The sequence below is a fragment of the Saccoglossus kowalevskii genome, chromosome 4 (assembly GCF_978046115.1).
Source record: "Saccoglossus kowalevskii chromosome 4, keSacKowa6.1, whole genome shotgun sequence".
NCBI classification, from domain to species: domain Eukaryota; kingdom Metazoa; phylum Hemichordata; class Enteropneusta; family Harrimaniidae; genus Saccoglossus; species Saccoglossus kowalevskii.
The window spans coordinates 31,015,918-31,037,074 of record NC_140644.1 but is presented as its reverse complement, the minus strand read 5'-3'; the positions used below and the strand labels follow the sequence as shown (position 1 = coordinate 31,037,074).

Below are 21,157 nucleotides of genomic sequence, written 5' to 3'. Positions count from 1 at the left end.
TTTTTAGTGGCTCTGAAAGTTAAAATGTCAATATATACTACCGATATGAGCTGAGCTGAGCAAGGCGAAACAACCACTTGTCATGGACATCAATAGTGGTTACAGTGAGTGTAAAGTGATAATAGTAAGATCCTAAATCTGTTTACAGTGTACCTAGAAAACTGTAATTTATGGATGGTAGAAATATAACCGCTTGTCACGCCTGTTTTCACTGATCAAGCATGGGGATCACTAGTAGAAACTTACCAACAGATGTGTGAGGCACCCAAGGGTTCTATTAATTATGTTTCATTACTACATTTTCAATGATCACAGGGCTCCTTTTGACATTTTCAGGAATCAAAGGGGTCACATTTTTTCTGCATTGCATCTATTTACGAGTACCTCAAAAGTGTATCCGAAAATTAGTTATGTGGGCACGCAAAAGTCACTAATGTTCGCGTATTATTCTGCATGTACATTCTGAGCGAATGTAGATGAGATGGAAGTCAACTCTGCATGTACTACTGATTCTTTTCTCCTCACTATAAACAGGCTATATTCAGTTGGAAGAAACAGATCCTCTGTAGAAATAAGACTGGCCAACATTGAGAATCTATCATTATCAAGTACACCCAAAACAAAAAAATGTGGTTCCAATTCAAGTGACACTGTTTATATAATTTCAAATGAGCTGAAATAAACAACACTACTAATTTGCACTAGCGTGTATGAGCTTATTTTATGTTTATTTGACCATAAATTATGCAGATTCACTACATGATTTCATGAAATTTTTTTTAGGGCGTGTAATTCAAGTTTCGGTTCAGTAAAAGACAACCAAAGTCTATACTTATAGGGTTTGCCAATAAATATTCTCTGATTCACCTGCATTTCTAAGATTGTGTTTTGGCTTGCACTGATTCTGCGTGAGATTACAATGGTAGCTGCAGGTAATGTTAATAACCATTGAGTTTGATCACTAGTTTTTATATACAGAAACATTGTTGCACTATTGTAAACATCAAGTAGTGCTTATCAGGGAAGCAATCCTAATATTGTTACTTTATACTCATTGTTACCATCCCCAATGGTGAATATGCCGAATGATCATTACACTCGGCAGGTGCTACTGGTAGTATAAATTACCAACATATTACCACAGATGTGATACAAACACATATACACCAAACCTTTCAATCAAATCCTTAAAATCTCAGACAACTAATAAACAGACTGGCAACACGGGTATTTCTTTTGATCTAACGTGTGTCTCGTGTTTACATTTGCGATAACGTTTCAAGCTCATAAACAACTGGGGAGATAAAATATCCTCCAAGTCACGCGAAACAGCACGCCCTTGCGAGAAACTGCGGTGTTTCAACGGGAAGTGGCGCGAAAGGTGAAGTTTCATATTTTCCTTACTTAATGATTCCCACAGACATTCATAAAACAGGCCCGGGTAAACATAAAGTATAAAATAAAACAGAAAGTATAAAATTCAGTTGCAGATCAAACTAAATAGCAGTGGGAATAAATCAGGTGGAAGTAAGTAATAAGCTTCTCTCGACACAACATTGCGACACACATGTACAAAATCAAAACATCGCGTCAGTACTATTTCAAGACCATTATTTTAATTTAACTTCAATTTAGTTGCCCTGATGTATCATATTTTCAAAGGCTTTTTAATACATGATAGGCAAAATTTAATAACATAAGACAAGCTTTGATTGTAAACATGGCGACGTGAACAATCCTAGAAAAATCAAGTCACTATCAAAGAAAAATGCTGTGTTCCGGTAAAAGTCGTTCCTTTTTTTTAATTATACATTCAAGAAAATTACTATGAAGATAGTCTATACATTCAAATAATCATTACTTTCCAAAAATATGGTCAATTTTGCCTAAGAAATATAAAACTTTCGTTTCCGGGTGACCTAATCTGAACTGAATACTAGAAATGACTAAAACGTATACGAGACCGAGGATCACCGACGTGTGTACTTGCCATTTAGCAAAATTCGGCAAAGCATGGGCCACCAGAGTAACCGAGACACACGTTCATAGGGGATTAGGTCGATTGACACCTCTAAACAATAACGTTGCCAGTCTGTTTATTAGTTGATGGAGTTCGAATCAAACACTATTTATAGCCCATAGACATGCTTTTGCTGGGAATTTCTAAAATTCAAAAACCTTTTCTCATTTCAATTGGTATTTGGTCAAGATAGCTTTTATTGTATCTGCTTGCAGCTAGCTTCCACAGCCAAAACACTGTGCAGCAATGACCACTTTATGACATCACATTTTCAGACTGTGTAATCAGTGTGAAACATCAAACCACAAACAGCCTTAAATTTTATTTTGTTTTTAATAACTTTGATTCAAACTGGCAGTTCTCCACATACCTTTGGCCTCCTTTCTTGTTGAAAGCACAAACAATTGCAGCAATTTCAGTAGATTTCCTTTTGGTAAGGGGGACACACAGCATCGAGTTGATAGTCATGCCTAGCTTCTGACTCAGTTCAACAGCACTGTCCTGCAAACAAAAAGAAACATATGAAACACACCACAAATGATGTTACAGTACAATTTACTGTTTACAGAGTAAATTTCTCATATAATATGAGTTCATGCCATTCAGACACAGACAATAAAAACACACTGAGAAGTACATTGTTTTTACATTATATTCAATTTTCCTCATTACATACATGTAATCATCATGTTTTGCTTCTCCACAAAGTTGCAGACTGCACATCTACACATGAATAAGTTTCGCCAAATTTGTTCTTATTCCCCAGTTAATTGAGTATTTGTTGGCTTTTAGTACTTTCAGAGTGGCACAACCTGATTAAAATCTGATGTAGTGTATGGGCTTTAATTATTTTGGCTATAAACTTATTTTATTTTTTATTACTTTTGTTATTAATGCCCTTTTATTTTATTATTATTTTACTATTATTTTGATTTCGTGTTTTTTTTTAATTCCACCTTACATACATCTGACTATGTAACAAGATTTCAACGAGACCCACTATCGACGATTTTAGTCAACGAATCACAGACCTCCTTCTATAGCGCACATGATGACGTCACCGGGCAGAGTTAGGTGGCAAACACACTCAAATAAAATGGTGGATTATACCAACGTTAGCGACCAAGAAAAACACGGCTTTTCGGTAAGTTTATCATTGTCAAATGCAACGAAAGTCATTTTTCTGTTAATATTGTGGCTCGAATGGTTCGAATTTAGATCGTTATTTTGCGTAGTTATTCTGGGAGTCACGATTTTGTATCCACCGGTTTGACCGAACACCGGTGTCTTTTTCCAGTCGCTTGCCCTGGAGACGGGTGATGTTTTGTTGACGATCGGGCCAAAAGCATCTACGATATTGAAGCTGTAGCTGTAAATATTCATCAAATTGTATCAACATTTTGTACATTATTCAATAACTCTTTATTAAAGTAATTGAGCTGATTTGAACTGGAATAAAATATTTTTTATTTTAAACACATCGCAATTGATCAGGAAATATTTTTTTGCTCCAATTTTCTGCGTCGATGCCGTGGGCCGGTGACCGTTATACAATTTAAAATCAGTTTGCATTGTTTACTATAGCTGTTTACAGTGTCCTAATCATTACGATTTACTTATTTTTTTGCTTCCATTCTAGATAATTATGCTCAGTGTAAAATTGAAGCGATGACTGAATGAACGAACCTTGGCTGGCGAAGATGTATCTGGAAGTGTACACATTTGTTGGAAGTGAAAAAAATATTCAATGTAATGACAATCAAAGAAAGCTTAGAAAGAACTCCCATGTGCTGCGAGTATTGGAGACACATTAAATATAATTTGAAATTACTTAGCTGAAAACTAATTATGCAAATCAGAAAATTAACATGAACAAATTTGATTGTAAAACTAATGAGGTCTGCGCAATGTAACAAAAACTCTATGTACCAAGTTTAATTAAAATGTGACTAGAACCAAAAAATCATGAATTATTATGCTAATTAGGGAAATAATATGAACAGAGTTTTACCCCAAACTAATTAGGTTTGTACATTGTCCTAGAGCATCTTTGTACTAAGTTTCATTAAAATGGAAATTAGTACTTTAGATATCAGTGTGAAAGCTTAAAATTGGTTAATTATGCAAATTGGGTAATTAATATGTACAGATTTTAACCAACAATTATCCAGGTCTGTCTATTGTCCTACAGCATCCATGTATAAACATTCATTGATATGTGATGCTTAGTACCTGAGATATCAGTGTGAAAGTTGGAAATTGGTTAAATATGCAAATTAGGTGATTAATATGCACAAATATTTACCAAAAACTAATTGGGTCTCTGCATAATTCTAGATTCATTGAAATGTGATGATTAGTACTTTAGATATCAGTAGAAAAGCTGAAAATTAATTATGCAAATTAGGTAATTAATATGCACAATTATTTACCCTGAAACTAATCAGGTCTCTGCATAGTCCTAAAGGATCTATGTACCAAGTTTCATTGAAATGCGATGATTAGTACTTGAGATACCCGTGGAAAAGCTGAAAATCAACTAATTATGCAAATTAGGTGATTAATATGCACAAATATTTATCCGAAACAATCAATCTCTGCATAGTCCTTGAGTATGTAAGTACCAAGTTTCATTGAAATGTAATGCTCACTACTTATATCAAAAGCTGAAAATTAATTAATTATACAAATTAGGTAATTATATGTACTGATATTACCATAAAAACTATCAGGTCTGTGCAGTGTCATATGACATCTATGTACCAAGTTTCATTGAAATGTGATGATTAGTACTTGAGATATCAGTGGAAAAACCGAAAATTGACTAATCATTATGCAAATTAGGTAATTAGTATCCACGGATTATTACCAAAAACTCATCAAAACCTAGCATTAGTTCAGAGCATCTATGTACCAAGTTTCATCAAAATCCAATGAGTGGTTGTTTAAATATCAGTGGAACAGTCATGGAACCACTAAAAAATAACGAATTATCATGCAAATTAGGTAATTAATATGCACGGATTTTTACCAAAAACTAATCAAATCTGCGCATATGTTCAGAGCATCTATGTACTAAGTTTCATCAAAATCCAATGAGTGGTTCTTTAGATATCAGTGGAACAGTTATAGAACAGCTAAAAATTAGCTAATTATCATGCAAATTAGATAATTAACGAGCATGGATTTTTACCAAAACCTAATCAAATCTGCGCATTGGCCCAAAGCATCGATGCACCAAGTTTCATCAAAAACCAATGTATGGTTCTTGAGATAGCAGTGGAACAGTCGGACACACATACACACACACACATACAGACACACTAACTGCAAAGACTCCCATTTTGTGCTTCGCACATGGGAGTCAAAAATTGTAAAATGCTGTGGAATTTCTTTTGTAAATAAAAATATACTAGCAATTTTCTATTACCCCCCCCCCCCCTAATGGTTTATTCAAGTGGGCAAAATATAATGTACAGAAAGATTGCCCGTATAAACTGAAAAGTAAGCAACCGACAGCCTGTATAAAAGGGGGGCTGTAATTGGTTGTTACTTAGGCGAGATTTGAACGGGACTTACATAGGCGTCGGATCAGATGTAGGTAGGGCGGAATTAAAAAAAATCACAAAATCAAAATCAAAGTAAAATAATAAAATAAAAAGGCATTAATAACAAATATAATAAAAAATAAAATTAAAATAAGTTTATAGCCAAAATAATTAAAGCCCGTACACTATATCAGATTTTAATCAGATTGAGAGTGGCATGGAGCTGTTTACCTGGTGGTAGACTGCTGAGTGTGTCTAGCCATTTTTCCTTTCAGTTCCAGTTTTTGTGATTTTGTTGTAAATAGAATTATCTCTATTTTCTAAGTTTTCTTTTTATTATTGATTGCTTTGACAATAAAGGACTCATTCGTGATAGTTTGGTTGACTTGTGCATTTAGAAATGTATTTCTTTGCTGATTCAAGTTTTGCTGCTGTTAAGCTTCTAGAGAGCAGCTCTAATGATTCTGGCAGACGTGTGAGGAGAGGTTTGAATCTGTTTTGGAAATGTAGTTGGAAGGCTGCTTTGATATTAAACCTGGTGCACATGAGAGCTACTGTATCAACTCATTCATAGCCGTTTGCTTAAACAGTTAGCTTGCATGTACGCATAACTTTATATAAGATTTTGATCACTTGTGGTAAAATCTATCATGATAATTTGCTCACAGTGCTTATATTTGCTTATAAAGCAGAATTAATTTTGTCTGAGCTGATAGCTTTTATGTGCACCAGGCGTTGGGAGTTTTCAATTGTTCTAGATCAAGGTTTAATTTTGTCTGTTTGGGTTAGTACCAGCGAAAATCTAACTTGATTGTGGCACACACTAAGTGGTGATCTGTAATGTCTGGTTTGTTTAGGACATACATTTGTATGTGTTTTGAATGGCTTTCTGATAACACTGTCTGCTGTCAAAGTCAATTAGACAAGGATGGGTTCAAGTGTGATTCATACATGTTAGTTCATGCAAAGTACAAAAGTTGGCTAGCTTTTTGCATCATTTTGACCATAGATGCATTTACCAACTGCCTTTGGTGAGAAGCTATGGCGTTCACGAGCCTGCACATTCAATTTTATATATGAAGTCTCTTAGTGGTATTTTCTTAAAGATATTTTTTTAATTTTGGCATACACATGGTCAACATAATGGTCTTTTTAGTTTGATGTTGGGAAATATGTTTGGCTATATGTTATCCTGTTGAATTTACCATGTAGTATAAGGGTTACTGGTTGGTCAGATATGGATTTAAACTTCTGCACTGTATCAACAATTAATTTATGAACTATGAACCCAACTCCAGTTTCCAAAAGTGTAGAAGTAAAAATAGTGTGTGAAGTTTTTTTTAAATTTTTGGTCTCTGCAAGATCCACAGCATGCCATTTCATAGTTGAGAGCTCCTGCATCATGACATCTCTTTTGTCTTTTTTCAGATCAATAGTGTTTTGTGTATTGTATGTACAAATGGAGATGCCTTTTTTTTAAAAATATGCATTTCTCTCTGTTCGCTTGTACCACATTTATCCAGGACTGCAGATGCTGTCCCCTGTTCACATTGGATTGTGATTTTGTGATCAACCAGCTCTGCGAATTAGTTAAAATCAAGTGATACCCTAGTAATTTTTCTATCCTGGGACCAGCTCTGAGTGTCAAAAAAATCATAATTTTACGAATTATGCTTATGGCTCATCATCACTGTTATAAAAATGGTATGTCCTCGATTTGTTTTTCACCATAAAATGATAAAATGAAGCCTACATATTGTGACATTTACCATACCATATCATATAACTGTGAACAAGAGTAGGTTACTCACCCCAAGTTCATTTAATGTGGCAGCTTTCTTTGATGCAATAACATCACTTAGATTTCCATGAGTTAACTGTGAATAGAAAACACCATAAGCACAGACATAGGAAATTAAAAACTGATAAATATCACTTACAAGAACAGAATTAAAGGACAACTTACAATAACAATTTCATGTTCAAGAACTTCATTTCTAAGAACCTGAAAAGCAAAAAAAAGTGAAATAAAAGAATCAGAGATATGTGGATAAAATAAAAATAATCATTTCATTTAAATTATATCCTCCAATAATATTAATAATGGTGTTCTGAACTATTGAGCAGTAGCTATGTTAATCTCTTGACCTTTTCTTGTATGTAAAAAAACACATACCTGACAGCACATTTCATATTCCTCTTCAGCTCTTAAAAGTATAACACAAAACTCAGAATCTGTCTGTTCTTCAAGCTGTAGTCAGTTATGAATGAAAAAATAATTAGTTACAGCCTCAATATAAAATACATCAAGCACTATTACTGTGTAAGGCATAAATTATTTGCTTGGTTTTATTTTCGCATAATTGCTAAAGAAACTAATTTCAATAGCCTTCTTTAATTACTGCATAAATTTATTCAAGTTAAAATGTTTAGTATTCCAGTGATATCAAATTAAAACCAGCCAATTCTCAAATTCTCCTTTCATAGCATAAAATATCACATCATGTTATCATACTGGGCTTCTTAATTTGGAACACTGCAAATCAAATTATTGGAAATGCAACTCAATTAAGACTCACATAGTTAATAACTTTTAATTGTAACGAGGCTGCATCTCTGTCGTATAAATCTTCACATAATTTGAGGATACTCTGTGATTGTGACCATGATAACACTGATGAGGATCTTGAATATTGATAAGTTGTTCGAAGCAACCTTTGAATACACACCAGTATCTGAAATTGAGAACACAAAACTGACGTGTAATGAGACTGTGCACACATTAATTATTCACATGGTTTTAACTTTACTATATTTTTTTTTCCCTTGAGATATTAAGTATTATGGTCATATATACCAAATGCCATGGTTGGTGCATTTTCAAGATATTAGTCAGAAGCTCCCAGCCAATTGCTAAAAATTAACAAACAATTGGTTATTTTCAGCATCTTAGGGTGTCACCAATTCTGTTTATTTGATGCATATTTCAGATCATGAATTCAAATTGTCATACATATTGAACATTAAGAATGTCACAGCCCCTTTTCTTGAGTGGTCATATCATTTATATGCTCTGTGAACTGTGAACTAGTCAGAACTTATTTAGTTCCTTTGTTTATTTATAATAGTCACTGCCAGCCACTTATACTACCTGTCTCACTTCTCCAGGCATAATCTGTGATCTCTTTGGTTGCTTTGTCTGCATGAGAACTTGAGTGTCAGCACAGTCAACTGGCCCACTACTGTACAAACTGTTTATTTTCAACGCAAGGTACAATGTACAGCAATTTCACAAATTTTAGAATGTTAATATTTTATTTTTAATGTATCCTAATTAATTAATAAAATTTACAACTTTCTTTTTCAATCATAAAAATATCATTTTTCACTATAAATGATTGTGGTTTTTAACAAGAAGAAAATATCACTTTTTACCAAAAAAATTCACCAAAATTAGAAAATTAAAGATATCATCATGAAATGAACAAATTTGAGAATGATCCACATGTAGTACCTATATATGTAATATCAAAGCAATTGGACTTGCGGTTTTTAACAAGAAGTCGAAAATATAACTTTTTACCAAAAATGACAAAAATATTCATCAAAATTAAAAAATTAAAGATATCATCATGAAATGAACAAATCTGAGAGAGGTCCACATGTATTACCTATATATGTAACATCAAAGCAATTGAACTTGTGGTTTTTAACGAGAAGTCGAAAATATCACTTTTTACGAAAAATTACAAAAATATTCATCAAAATTAGAGAATTGAAGATATCATCATGAAATGAACAAATTTAAGAGTGGTTCACATGTAATACCTATATATGTAATATCAAAGCAATTGGACTTGTGGTTTTTAACAAGAAGTCGAAAATATCACTTTTTACAAACAAGCAGCCTATCGGCTGAGATAGCTCCGCTGTTAGCAATGCACATTTCAATTAAAGAACTGAAGACATCATTAGAAAATGAACAATATGAATAGTATCAAAGCAATCGGACTTACAGTTTTTAACAATAAGTCGAAAATATCACTTTTTACCAAAAATTACAAAAATATTCACCAAAATAAATTAATTAGAGAATTGAAGATATCATCACAAAATGGACAAATCTGAGAGAGGTCCACATGTAGTACCTATATATGTAATATCAAAGCAATTGGACTTGCAGTTTTTAACAAGAAGTCGAAAATATCACTTTTTACCAAAAATATTCACCAAAATTAGAGAACTGAAGATATCATCACAAAATGAGCAAATCTGAGAAAGGTCTACATGTAGTATCTATATATGTAATATCAAAGCAATTGAACTATTGGTTTTTAACAAGAAGTCGAAAATATCACTTTTTACCAAAAATGACAAAAATATTCACCAAAATTAGAGAATTGAAGATATCATCACGAAATGAACAAATCTGAGAGAGGTTCACATGTAGTACCTATATATGTAGTATCAAAGCAATTGCACTTGCGGTTTTTAACAAGAAGTCGAAAATATCACTTTTTACCAAAAATATTCACCAAAATTAGAGAATTAAAGATATCATTACAAAATGAACAAATCTGAGAGAAGTCCACATGTAGTACCTATATATGTAATATTAAAGCAATTGGACTTGCGGTTTTTAACAAATCTGAGAGAGGTCTACCCAAGGTACATATACACCAAATATCAAAACATTTAGACTTGTAGTTTTCAAGAAGAAGTCGAATAAGTGAAACATTGACACGGACGACGGACGCAGGACAGACAATCACTCATACATATGATAAGCTCCGCTCGACAAAGTCGACAGCGGAGCTAAAAAGCAGAGAGCACATTTAATTAAAGCCACTTTGGATGATATGGTTTATTTAACTCCTATAGAGTAGCAAACAATTAATATGGTGGATCCAATGTACAACTTCCACACAAATAATTCAAATTCTAATCAAGAAAATGATTAAATACAGGTTTCAATTTCCTGTCACCATGGCAACAACCGTGCTGGGTTCTTGCTGACTTTAAAATTCCAATCAGCTAAACACATTAACAAAATCACAGCTTGACTTCTGTACATGTGTATAGGTATCTAATTTTTTGCATCATAGGATTTCAAGCATGGAAACAAACGTTTTTTTGGTATTAGCAATAGACGCTTTTCCATGCACTACAAGATCACACGTTATGCATGAAATCGAACATATTTACAAGACAAACAAAGGTCATAGCATCATGAGATATAACGTGTGGAATTTGATGTATTTTTTGATGTATTTTACTTAATAATGTGCTGCACACTTTTGATGATGGCCAATTTCAACAAAGTAAGGGCATTTAAACGCAATATTCCCCTGTCAAAGATTGGCCTTTTGATGTGAGCTACAAAATAAAAAGATTCAAATTGAAAATCAAATCATTCACTTTTTGCGGCAGACGTTTGCGGCACTCACACAAGCAACCTGTCAGCTGAGATAGCTCCGCTGTTAACAATGCACATTTCAATTAAAGAACAGAAGATATCATTAGAAAATGAACAATATGTATAGTATCAAGCAATGGGACTTGCTGTTTTCAACAAGAATTCAAAAATATCACTTTTTACCAAAAATTACAAAAATATTCGCCAAAATTAGAGAATTAAAGATATCATTACAAAATGAACAAATCTGAGAGAGGTCCACATGTAGTACCTATATATGTAATATCAAAGCAATTGGACTTGCAGTTTTTAACAAGAAGTCGAAAATATCACTTTTTACCGAAAATGACAAAAATATTCACCAAAATTAGAGAATTAAAGATATCATTACAGAATGAACAAATCTGAGAGAGGTCCACATGTAGTACCTATATATGTAATATCAAAGCAATTGCACTTGCGATTTTTGAACAAGAAGTCGAAAATATCACTTTTTACTAAAAATGACAAAAATATTCACCAAAATCAGAGAATTGAAGATATCAACATGAAATGAACAAACCTAAGAGAGGTCTACCCAAGGTACATATACATCAAGTATCAAAGCATTCAGGCTTGTAGTTTTCAAGAAGAAGTCGAAAAAGTAAAACATTGACACAAACAATGACGGACAATCACTCATATGATAAGCTCCGCTCGACAAAGTCAACAGCGGAGCTAAAAATCTAGCAGTTGAATGGAAAATTCAAATTTACAGCCTAGAATTTCACTCCATGATCGTAAGGCAATATATATTAAACTGAAACTATCTTCATCCTGATACACTCAAATATTAAAGTCTGGCAGATATTTCATCAGATTTTCTTTTTACAGAATTGGATATTAATACTCACATGCTTCTCAAGTAAATTTAATTTTTTCTCATCCACCAATGTTATAACATCACATACAACCTGCAATTAGGAAAGAACAAAGGATTATATTATTTGAAATGTACATGTATTTAAATACAAACATACCAAATGATGTATCATTACAAGACTGACATTATCTTATGCCTTCAGTCACAAGAAAATATCCCATGGTTTGTAAAGCACTAATTGAGACGCATTGGAAACACTAGCATGGTGTGAAACAAGGGGCATAATCATTCAGTCATGATGAATTTGAAAATAATGAGAATATTTCACAGCATTTTGCTTGGGGCCAGTGAATACTGCAATAAAAGAAAAGTCAGTCTACTAACAGTCATTCATTTATAACATGATTGTGAACTCAACAAGATAGATGATAGGTGATTGTAAGATGACAAATTTACCAGCAGTACTGACAGCTATAGTTTAGATGGATGATTATGCAATAATGAATGGGTTAGAGCCATTCCCTAGCTGATAGAATTAAAGCTCCCCAGTTCAGAGTTTTACAGAAAATTAGACAGGAAATTGGCAGAAATTCAATACAGTCAGTTGAAACTAAATAGCATGGCGATCATGGGTTATACATGACATTCCTCCTGCTATGACAACTTAGGCTGGTAACAGCTTATCAGGATTTTACATCCTGTGTAGGGACATACTTAACACATTGCATTTGTATCCCTATTCAGGTATCACATGTAAACACTTCATCATACTGATTCATGGTGGTGCATTCACTATCACCTTCAGTATAAGTAATTGTTTTATAGTTTCTCATTTAAAGATATAGAGATGTAGAGAGTTCTTACTGCAGACCTGGAATACCAATTTGTAAGCAGGCACTGATCCTGAATGATAAGCACGCTAGCTCTATAAATAGCTGACATTAATTCTGACAACTGTCTGCCAGTATACACGCAATGATTAATGTCTTTATTACAGACTGCATATACACTGACTGGGCATGAAACACATGAAATAAACAATAAGCAGAAGAATTTTAAAAAAATACATTGCTACTGGGTTACAAATAATTACCACTATATTAAAGGAGAAACATTGACAAGATTAAGAAAGTCTTAGTCAAGAGATCATATATTAGATCAACAAGACAGATTTATCAATAATGGAAACTCATATAGTAACATACATCTATGCATTCATTTTTGGTAAATGCATGTCTACAATGTACAACTAATTATTTCATGTACCGTCAACAAATTTACCATGATAATATATAGTTGTGTTCACGTTAAATATCTTGAGACTTGCTGATCATCATGATCAAGACGACACATGTCAAAATGTGTGTGTGAATGGTAAGGACAGAGACACCACATGCCAAAAAAACAAAACAATCTCAGTCTTGATAGAGAGCTGGGATTCAACTTGGCAAATACATGTTCAAGACATGCTGAAATCATGTCTCAGTGGTGAACCTCAGAGAAAATAGGGCAGATAGATACAAGCAGAGTTAATTATTCAAGAATAAATATGGTCTGAAGCAGTAGTAAGGGCACTTCTCAGTGTCTGAAAAGAAGATGACATATAACCTCCCTGGATGTATAATGTATATAGTTAGTTAAACATGGAACAAGAAACATGTTAGTCATGAAGAACTAATTCAAACACATTGGATTCCATAATAAAAACATAGTTGAACTCTGGTGACCTTGCCCTTTGTTATATAATAAAATACCCTTTATCATAGTTTGTTTCAATATAAATATGCATTGTCATAATTAATTTTGAATACAAACAAGTTTTGGGAATGTCCTTAAAAGATGTAAATATCTTACAAAAACATTGGTGCCTTATTTGTTTAATTATTTTAAGGGACATAATTTCCAGCTTTATTCAAAGTAATTCAGATATTTTAGTATAAAAACAAATGCCTCATCGCAAAAAAAAGTGCTGCATTTAGACGTGAATAGATTCATGAAACATGCAAGATAACAGAAAATCTTAGCTGGCTTTTGTCCAAGTATTTTGTACAGATGTCTGTCAAAAATTTATGATTCACTGAGACAAATATGAACTGCCTCATTGTGTGACTACTGTATTACATGAAAAATAAAAAAAAAAACACTCTTTATGAATAGCTATCTTGTTGCAAGCTCTGCTTTGTATGCAAATCAACTTAAATAGTTAGTTGGTGTCCAGTGGAGGGAGAAGTCAACAGTACTGTTGCCTCCTGAGAATCTACATCTTCAAACACTGCAATCTTTGAAGTGCGTTTTTAAACTAGTATTATAAAAACTCTATCATTCTGTTCTAATAGCTGAAACATATTCCTATGAGTTTTCATTTGTCGAATGAACTGTTTGTCAAATACAGAATACATATATTTTAGAACAATTTTCTTTTTAAAATGTGGATGAAATGTTTTGCTTTTTATGTATTTTTTATGTATTGTTTTTGATTTGATAACTTTGAACTAAACAGATTTTCTATTAGCTTCAGATCTTGATCAAAGTTTGGCACCCAGTTCATAGGAGTGCTTATATTGATTTTCTGACATCTTGTTTTCTGTAAAGATTTTATTGGTAGGTTTGCAAATGTGTATTAGACTGTGCAATCTCTCCATGAGTTGGTTTTGAAACCCAGTATGAGATTCTGGGATACATTGCCAAGGATAGTATTACAAGATAAATCATTTGCTTCATTGAACACATACAACAATGCATATTTCCACTGAGATCAGTGACCTTTGATGTGTATCACCAGTAGAAATAGTCAAAATATTTTATCAGATTTTCTCAATTTTTGCATGATATTTTTATACAGAACATCTGTTGTTCAAACTCAGGGAAGACTTTATACTGATGAATAAGGTGACCAAGTTTGATGAAGTTTGGAATAGAATTAGTAAAGTTATTATGCACACAATAACAATTATTAACAACGACGACGACAACAACAACAACAACGACAACGCCGGACAAAATTTTTCGCTTAATATACCTTTCCCTTCCATCTTTGATGGTATGGGCAAGGTAAAAAGTAGATTTTTCTTTTCTGTTGGTGTTTTATGATTAACAGTAAATGGCATCAGGCATGTGTTAAAAACTTGCATTTTGTCTGCCATGTTTTGGACATACAATATATCAACAATGAAGATGAGATTTTGGCACAAGCCAAGTAACACATCAGTCATAAGTGAGACACCGTGAACATGAATGCAACTGTGGAAATCTCTCTGCAAACATGAAGGGTTGATAATATTTGGCACCTGCCAAGATCTTGTAGTGTAAACACATCTTATATAGGACCTTGAATTTCATCCAGTGCATTAATATGTCTATTCATTCACTAACAACTCAGTCATTTTATATACTATTACTACTATTATACTATTACATAATCCATGAATGTCTGTTAAATGATGTTGGACATGTAAAATTAACAAGCAGCCTATCGGCTGAGATAGCTCCGCTGTTAGCAATGCACATTTCAATTAAAGAACTGAAGACATCATTAGAAAATGAACAATATGAATAGTATCAAAGCAATCGGACTTACAGTTTTTAACAAGAAGTCGAAAATATCACTTTTTACCAAAAATTACAAAAATATTCACCAAAATAAATTAATTAGAGAATTGAAGATATCATCACAAAACGAACAAATCTGAGAGAGGTCCACATGTAGTACCTATATATGTAATATCAAAGCAATCGGACTTACAGTTTTCAACAAGAAGTCGAAAATATCACTTTTTACCAAAAATGACAAAAATATTCACCAAAATTAGAGAATTAAAGATATCATTACAAAATGAACAAATCTGAGAGAGGTCCACATGTAGTACCTATATATGTAATATCAAAGCAATTGCACTTGCGGTTTTTAACAAGAAGTCGAAAATATCACTTTTTACCAAAAATGACAAAAATATTCACCAAAATTAGAGAATTGAAGATATCAACATGAAATGAACAAACCTAAGAGAGGTCTACCCAAGGTACATATACACCAAGTATCAAAGCATTCAGGCTTGTAGTTTTCAAGAAGAAGTCGAAAAAGTAAAACATTGACACGGACGACGACGACGACGGACAATCACTCATATGATAAGCTCCGCTCGACAAAGTCGACAGCGGAGCTAAAAATGGAATTTTATGACAATACATAAATAGAGAAATTATTATAATTACACTTACCCCAAGAACACAAACAACATTATCTGTCTGTGAATCCACAATTGGTGTACATAAAACTGTAAGACAAATATAAAATATTACTTAAGATCAGTGGCATGCTATTACAAAATATATTCTTTATATAAATCTTGATTATGGGTTCCAAGAGAAAAATAAATAAGGGAAACCTTAGAAATACTGCTGTGTGATGAGGATTAATGGAGGCATAAATACAAATAAAGAATACCGTATTCACTATAGTAGAAGCAAATCTCCAATAGAAGTGCACATAAAGCAAAAATAGCATTTATTGTTTGCACAATCATTGAAATATGTTGTATTTTCATCACACTCGCCTCTGTCATTTACATAAGCACATGTGCTTCTAATATAGCTAATATGGTTTTTAAAAATACGACTGCAAGCAGTAATCAGGGTTGTACCCAGAGATATTACAGCATATATATATAGTCACATGATAAGTAGTCATATCTTTTGTCCGATGCCTTCATTATTGGACTGGTTGCATTGTCCTATCTGCAACAGTGCCCAGATATTAAAGCTTTGCATATTCATAAGGTCACATGACCATATATAATCTAATGTCTTCACTATAGCACGAGTTGTATAATCCTAACTAAAGCATTGCTTGAGATAGTACAGTAATACATATGATCATATATGGTCATCTGATATGTTAGTCGCATTTTTTTTCCATTGGCTTCAGTATTTCACTGATTGCAGTGCTTGAGATATTAATTAAGCATATTAATGACCTTTCAAACATGTCATGGTTTCAGCCAATCACTCCAAATGTAAATGTAATCGCATTGCTGTATTACCCACAAATCCTTGCACCAACAGACCCCTGATTATTACTTTATTTTGGTACTGATATTGACAGAATACTCAAGAATTGTATGAGTTTGAACTATGGAATGGTAACAATTTTTATTTTTACAATGTACAATTTGTGGTAAGATATGAATCTTTGAAATAGACGATGGAAAATGGAGTTTCATAGTAGTAATACAGTGATAGCAATCAAAAATAAAAAAATAGTACTGATGATTTATTTGGATTTTCAGCCCTAAAGTGAAAACACATGAGGTTATGATGAGAATACTACAAAATACAGTGGTTGTAACGACTGACATGTAGAGGAGCTTAACTCATGATAACCTTATTAATACATTTTTGTGTGATAGTTTGCATTTAGTGACAGGATTCTATTTCCATCAATTGCTGATAACACATCTACGTCTGAAGTAAATATTGGAAAGTGTTCAAATGTGACGTAAACGTAATGTATAATAACCAAATAAGCGAGACATTCGAATGGGTCCATAACACTTTCAATCACTTTCATGCAGCGTTTTAGGAATGAGTAAATTCCATTGTTTTAGGTGTCAGATGCCTAATAATACTAATTACCACATCTATTCTTTATGTCATGTTTATTTGTTTATATATAGCATGTGATGCCAATGCTGAATGGAAGAATATTACTGTTGATTTGATTTGATTTGATTTGCTTATATGTTTATTTATGTGCATTCACTGCAACCAATGATGCCACACATTTAATGTTCACTCCATGTATCATTAGGCTCTATGGCATATACTAGTACATGTACTATAACAAAATGTAAACAAATTATAAGGTCTACCATTATTTCTTGTAGGTAGGCGGGTGCACATTTTACTGTCACTATGGAAAACCCTGCACACGATTACGGTACATTTATATAAAATTAAACTTCCATCCCAATCATGGAACAACTATCAAAACAAGAAAGGGACAAAAGTTTGAAACAATTTTTTATTTGTAAAAATTCAGTTACCAGTAAGGAATTCATGAAGTCATTGAACAAAATAACCCATCTGTGTTTCAATTTGCTACCATGCCATTTAGGTAGTCAGTAGCACAGTAATGGGGTGGCAATAATCACATAACTGATAAATTATCAAATGACGTAGCAATCACTGACATTTAATATCGGTGCACCTTGTCGTTGTACACATTTATTAATTTGGAGAGGGTTTTTAAATATTTTGAAAGCAGATCTATTATTGCTAAAGTGGTTGCTTTCTCTTATAAAACATTAATCATGCATGCAGTTCTAGACAGCCTGGTGTAGTAATTATATAAATATGTAAGTCTGGTGATGCATGCTGTTGGGGTGTCCATGGATCAGTGCTGATGATATAATGCAATTACAAGCTCTACGTGGTTTCTTGGCAGTCTAAAACTACGATGTATCCTTGTCAGTGTTCCTACAAATCTCTCTCTTAGCTAACAGTGCAGTGTCTGGAATCAAAAGCAAATCTTATCATTTCAAATGTGCCAAATCTTAAAAAGATATGAATGTAGGTTTAAAACTGATTATCAGTGATAGGAGCTGAAATACTAATACTTTAAAAATGTCTTCCTTGATGGTTATTTGTATCGTTGTCACTCAGTGTCAGATTAGATCAGTAATGCAATACAGATTATACTATCTTACTGTAGAAATTGTCATGAACAAGCGCCCTCTATAGAAACTGTCAAGAAATTGCATTATAGAGAAATGTGCGGCACAAAATAAATTTACCAACAGATCATTTAATTTTTTTTTTCTTCGATATGATTTGCAGAAGTAGCATTGTTTTGTTTGTTTTTCGGAGAGAAGGAGGGGGTTCACACCATTAGGTGTGCCACACTACCAGTATTTAGTATAAACATAAGGTGACTATTTACAATTATGGATATCCTAAAAAAAGCACAAGAGTGTTTAAATCAAAAAAAAATATCCTGATGATGAAGCTGAAGGAAAGCACGACTGACATAATATTCATTGAATAAATACTATGAGATTAATACAAGTACACTGCAAAGTAAGACAGTACAGCGGGAATATCGGCCAACGCACGTATTCTTTCCATATTTGGAATTCGCGTTTCCTAATAGGGTAGGATGAAAATACCCAGTCCAATACCGCAAAATTACGGCACCCGGTAACTTATGGTGTTAGATTGACGGATGTATAATAATGTATATTACTGAAAACCACACCAAATTCACATTGAAATTGCATGCATACGATATATAATAATGATTTTACTCAACCTGGCCAATCTGGGAAGATGCAATTATTGTTTAAATTAATATTAATTTTCACATTCATTAGTGGACATAATAATATTACTTTTTGTTCACATTGAATACTTAAATACTCTCAGATAAATACTAGAAAAAAACAAATGTAAATGCGGTATCAGTGAAAAAAAATGAATAAAGATTTTAGGTATAATCATTATGATGAATCAGGCTGACTAGCGCTCTTTGTTGGCACAGATGTGTATACTGTATGAAGGAATGTGTACATTCCTACAACAAACAGAGAGCAGCTATAGTTAAACAAATTATTCACAAAACACACAGGCACTAATTGCACAGATAAGCTCTTTTTCAATGAACTGCATGGAATGAATATAATTTTCCACAGCGTCAGTATGTCTGTCGTTAGCTCCCCACGTAGATGACCTCTCACCCACACAGTATGTGAGTGTACTGACAATTAAAGTGTGCAACACTTTCTTTAAATATAAAATCATTGCAATATTTCACTGTAAATTGACTTGCTATTATAATTATAATCAAATTATTTGTAAGTTAGGGGTTGAATTAACGGTACCAATTCTCCTTCAATTTATAGTGGATGTTAGAATGCCTAGATATATTTTGACTGACAGTTTCTAATTTAGTTTAGTTTTTTTCACTGACTAAAACTGAAAATCATTTATATTCCATCAAAAGCACGATCGACTTGTCTTTCAAAAAAGGCAGAGATTCTCTACGCATTATTTCACTCTAAGACACTTTATCAGAATTGGCCATGGAAGTTCAAGTTGATCATTCCATAATCATTCTGATTGATTCACACACTGAGCACCTCATTCTGATTTTGATTTTATTAAGATACCTTCAACAATACAATACAATATAAGATTTCTAAGCACTGTTAATTAATAGTTTCACATTATTGAAGGCTATCAGAATTCAGGAAACCTATGTGGATGCATAATTAATAGAGCTATCAAGTGCTAGTTTCTTACCTGTTTTGTTTGAAGACAGAGGTTGAACTCCACTTGGTAAAAGACCACTTAATGAATCTTGCTGTGTTAGCCCATTGCAAGATATTCTCTTCTTACCATCAGCTACAGATCTGTATTAGAAACAAACAATCAGTGATTTTTAGATTATAAATACAAAAACAATGTGTAGAAGAGGTATGGTAAGATAGATGATTTTATACTAAATGTTATATGCCCCTACTGCCATTGACTTTGTTATGTTACTTGCACAAAGATTCAGCTAAAAGCCGAATAAGTACTACTGACACATTTCTGAAGTGAACTCTAGTTTCTGTAAATTTTTACGATGTATGATAAATTTTATTCCTGGACCATTTGTTTGTTGGATGTTTCGCGTACAGAAACATACATATACATAACACCAGTGTACTTGTCAACTCATTACCAGGACATACACACAAAAACTAAACTAAATGTGAAAATACAGTTAAACTATTAGGACCTTGCCACTGAGAAAGTTATTTAGATAACATACCGGGGTAAATGTTCTTGTAAGCATTATCTTAACAAAATAAAGTTATGTGTACATGTGCTGGACTCATAAGGTCCATTTCTTGTGACACAATTCATTAAAACCAGACTTGTTTGACAAATGGTAAAACCTTTGTAATTCAAATACATTGTCTTCAAAGGCATTCAGTTTTAATATAATGTAGGTTTGGACATAATACTGACATCACAAAGCCAGTTGAACTATCTGGGCAACAGTTTTACTGATAGTTAATTTATTTTTTCTTTGAGACAATGAAAGTTCTTCTTGTGCAAGAATCAAAATTATCTGTTTGTTTTGTTTGAAGTGCAACTAGTATCAGTCATAGTTATAACTTTTAGTCTAGCGAGAGGCCTGCCTTTCAGCACATCAAGTAAAAACAATTGACTACGCCAGTAAAAGTCTTGCTCAGAAAAGTGGCTTCATCTTCTTGATAAATAATGGCAGTAATAATAATAGTAATTCCTACAGGAATTGAGCCCAAAAT

The 21,157-nt window shown here is 32.9% G+C and overlaps 1 protein-coding gene across 1 annotated transcript in view; it reads right to left on the bottom strand.

The window, feature by feature from the left end:
* The window catches only part of LOC100370723 (cGMP-dependent 3',5'-cyclic phosphodiesterase-like), an 87,896-nt gene that overhangs the window by 21,138 nt on the left and 45,601 nt on the right, over nucleotides 1-21,157 (bottom strand). Inside the window, exons 5-12 of the mRNA XM_085498062.1 lie at nucleotides 20,142-20,251; nucleotides 16,065-16,120; nucleotides 11,878-11,937; nucleotides 8,148-8,303; nucleotides 7,745-7,819; nucleotides 7,535-7,573; nucleotides 7,380-7,445; nucleotides 2,391-2,521 (exon numbers count right to left, since the gene is read on the bottom strand). Coding sequence (XP_085354188.1) covers nucleotides 2,391-2,521; nucleotides 7,380-7,445; nucleotides 7,535-7,573; nucleotides 7,745-7,819; nucleotides 8,148-8,303; nucleotides 11,878-11,937; nucleotides 16,065-16,120; nucleotides 20,142-20,251 — 693 coding nt within the window. The remainder of the gene's footprint in view (nucleotides 1-2,390; nucleotides 2,522-7,379; nucleotides 7,446-7,534; nucleotides 7,574-7,744; nucleotides 7,820-8,147; nucleotides 8,304-11,877; nucleotides 11,938-16,064; nucleotides 16,121-20,141; nucleotides 20,252-21,157) is intronic.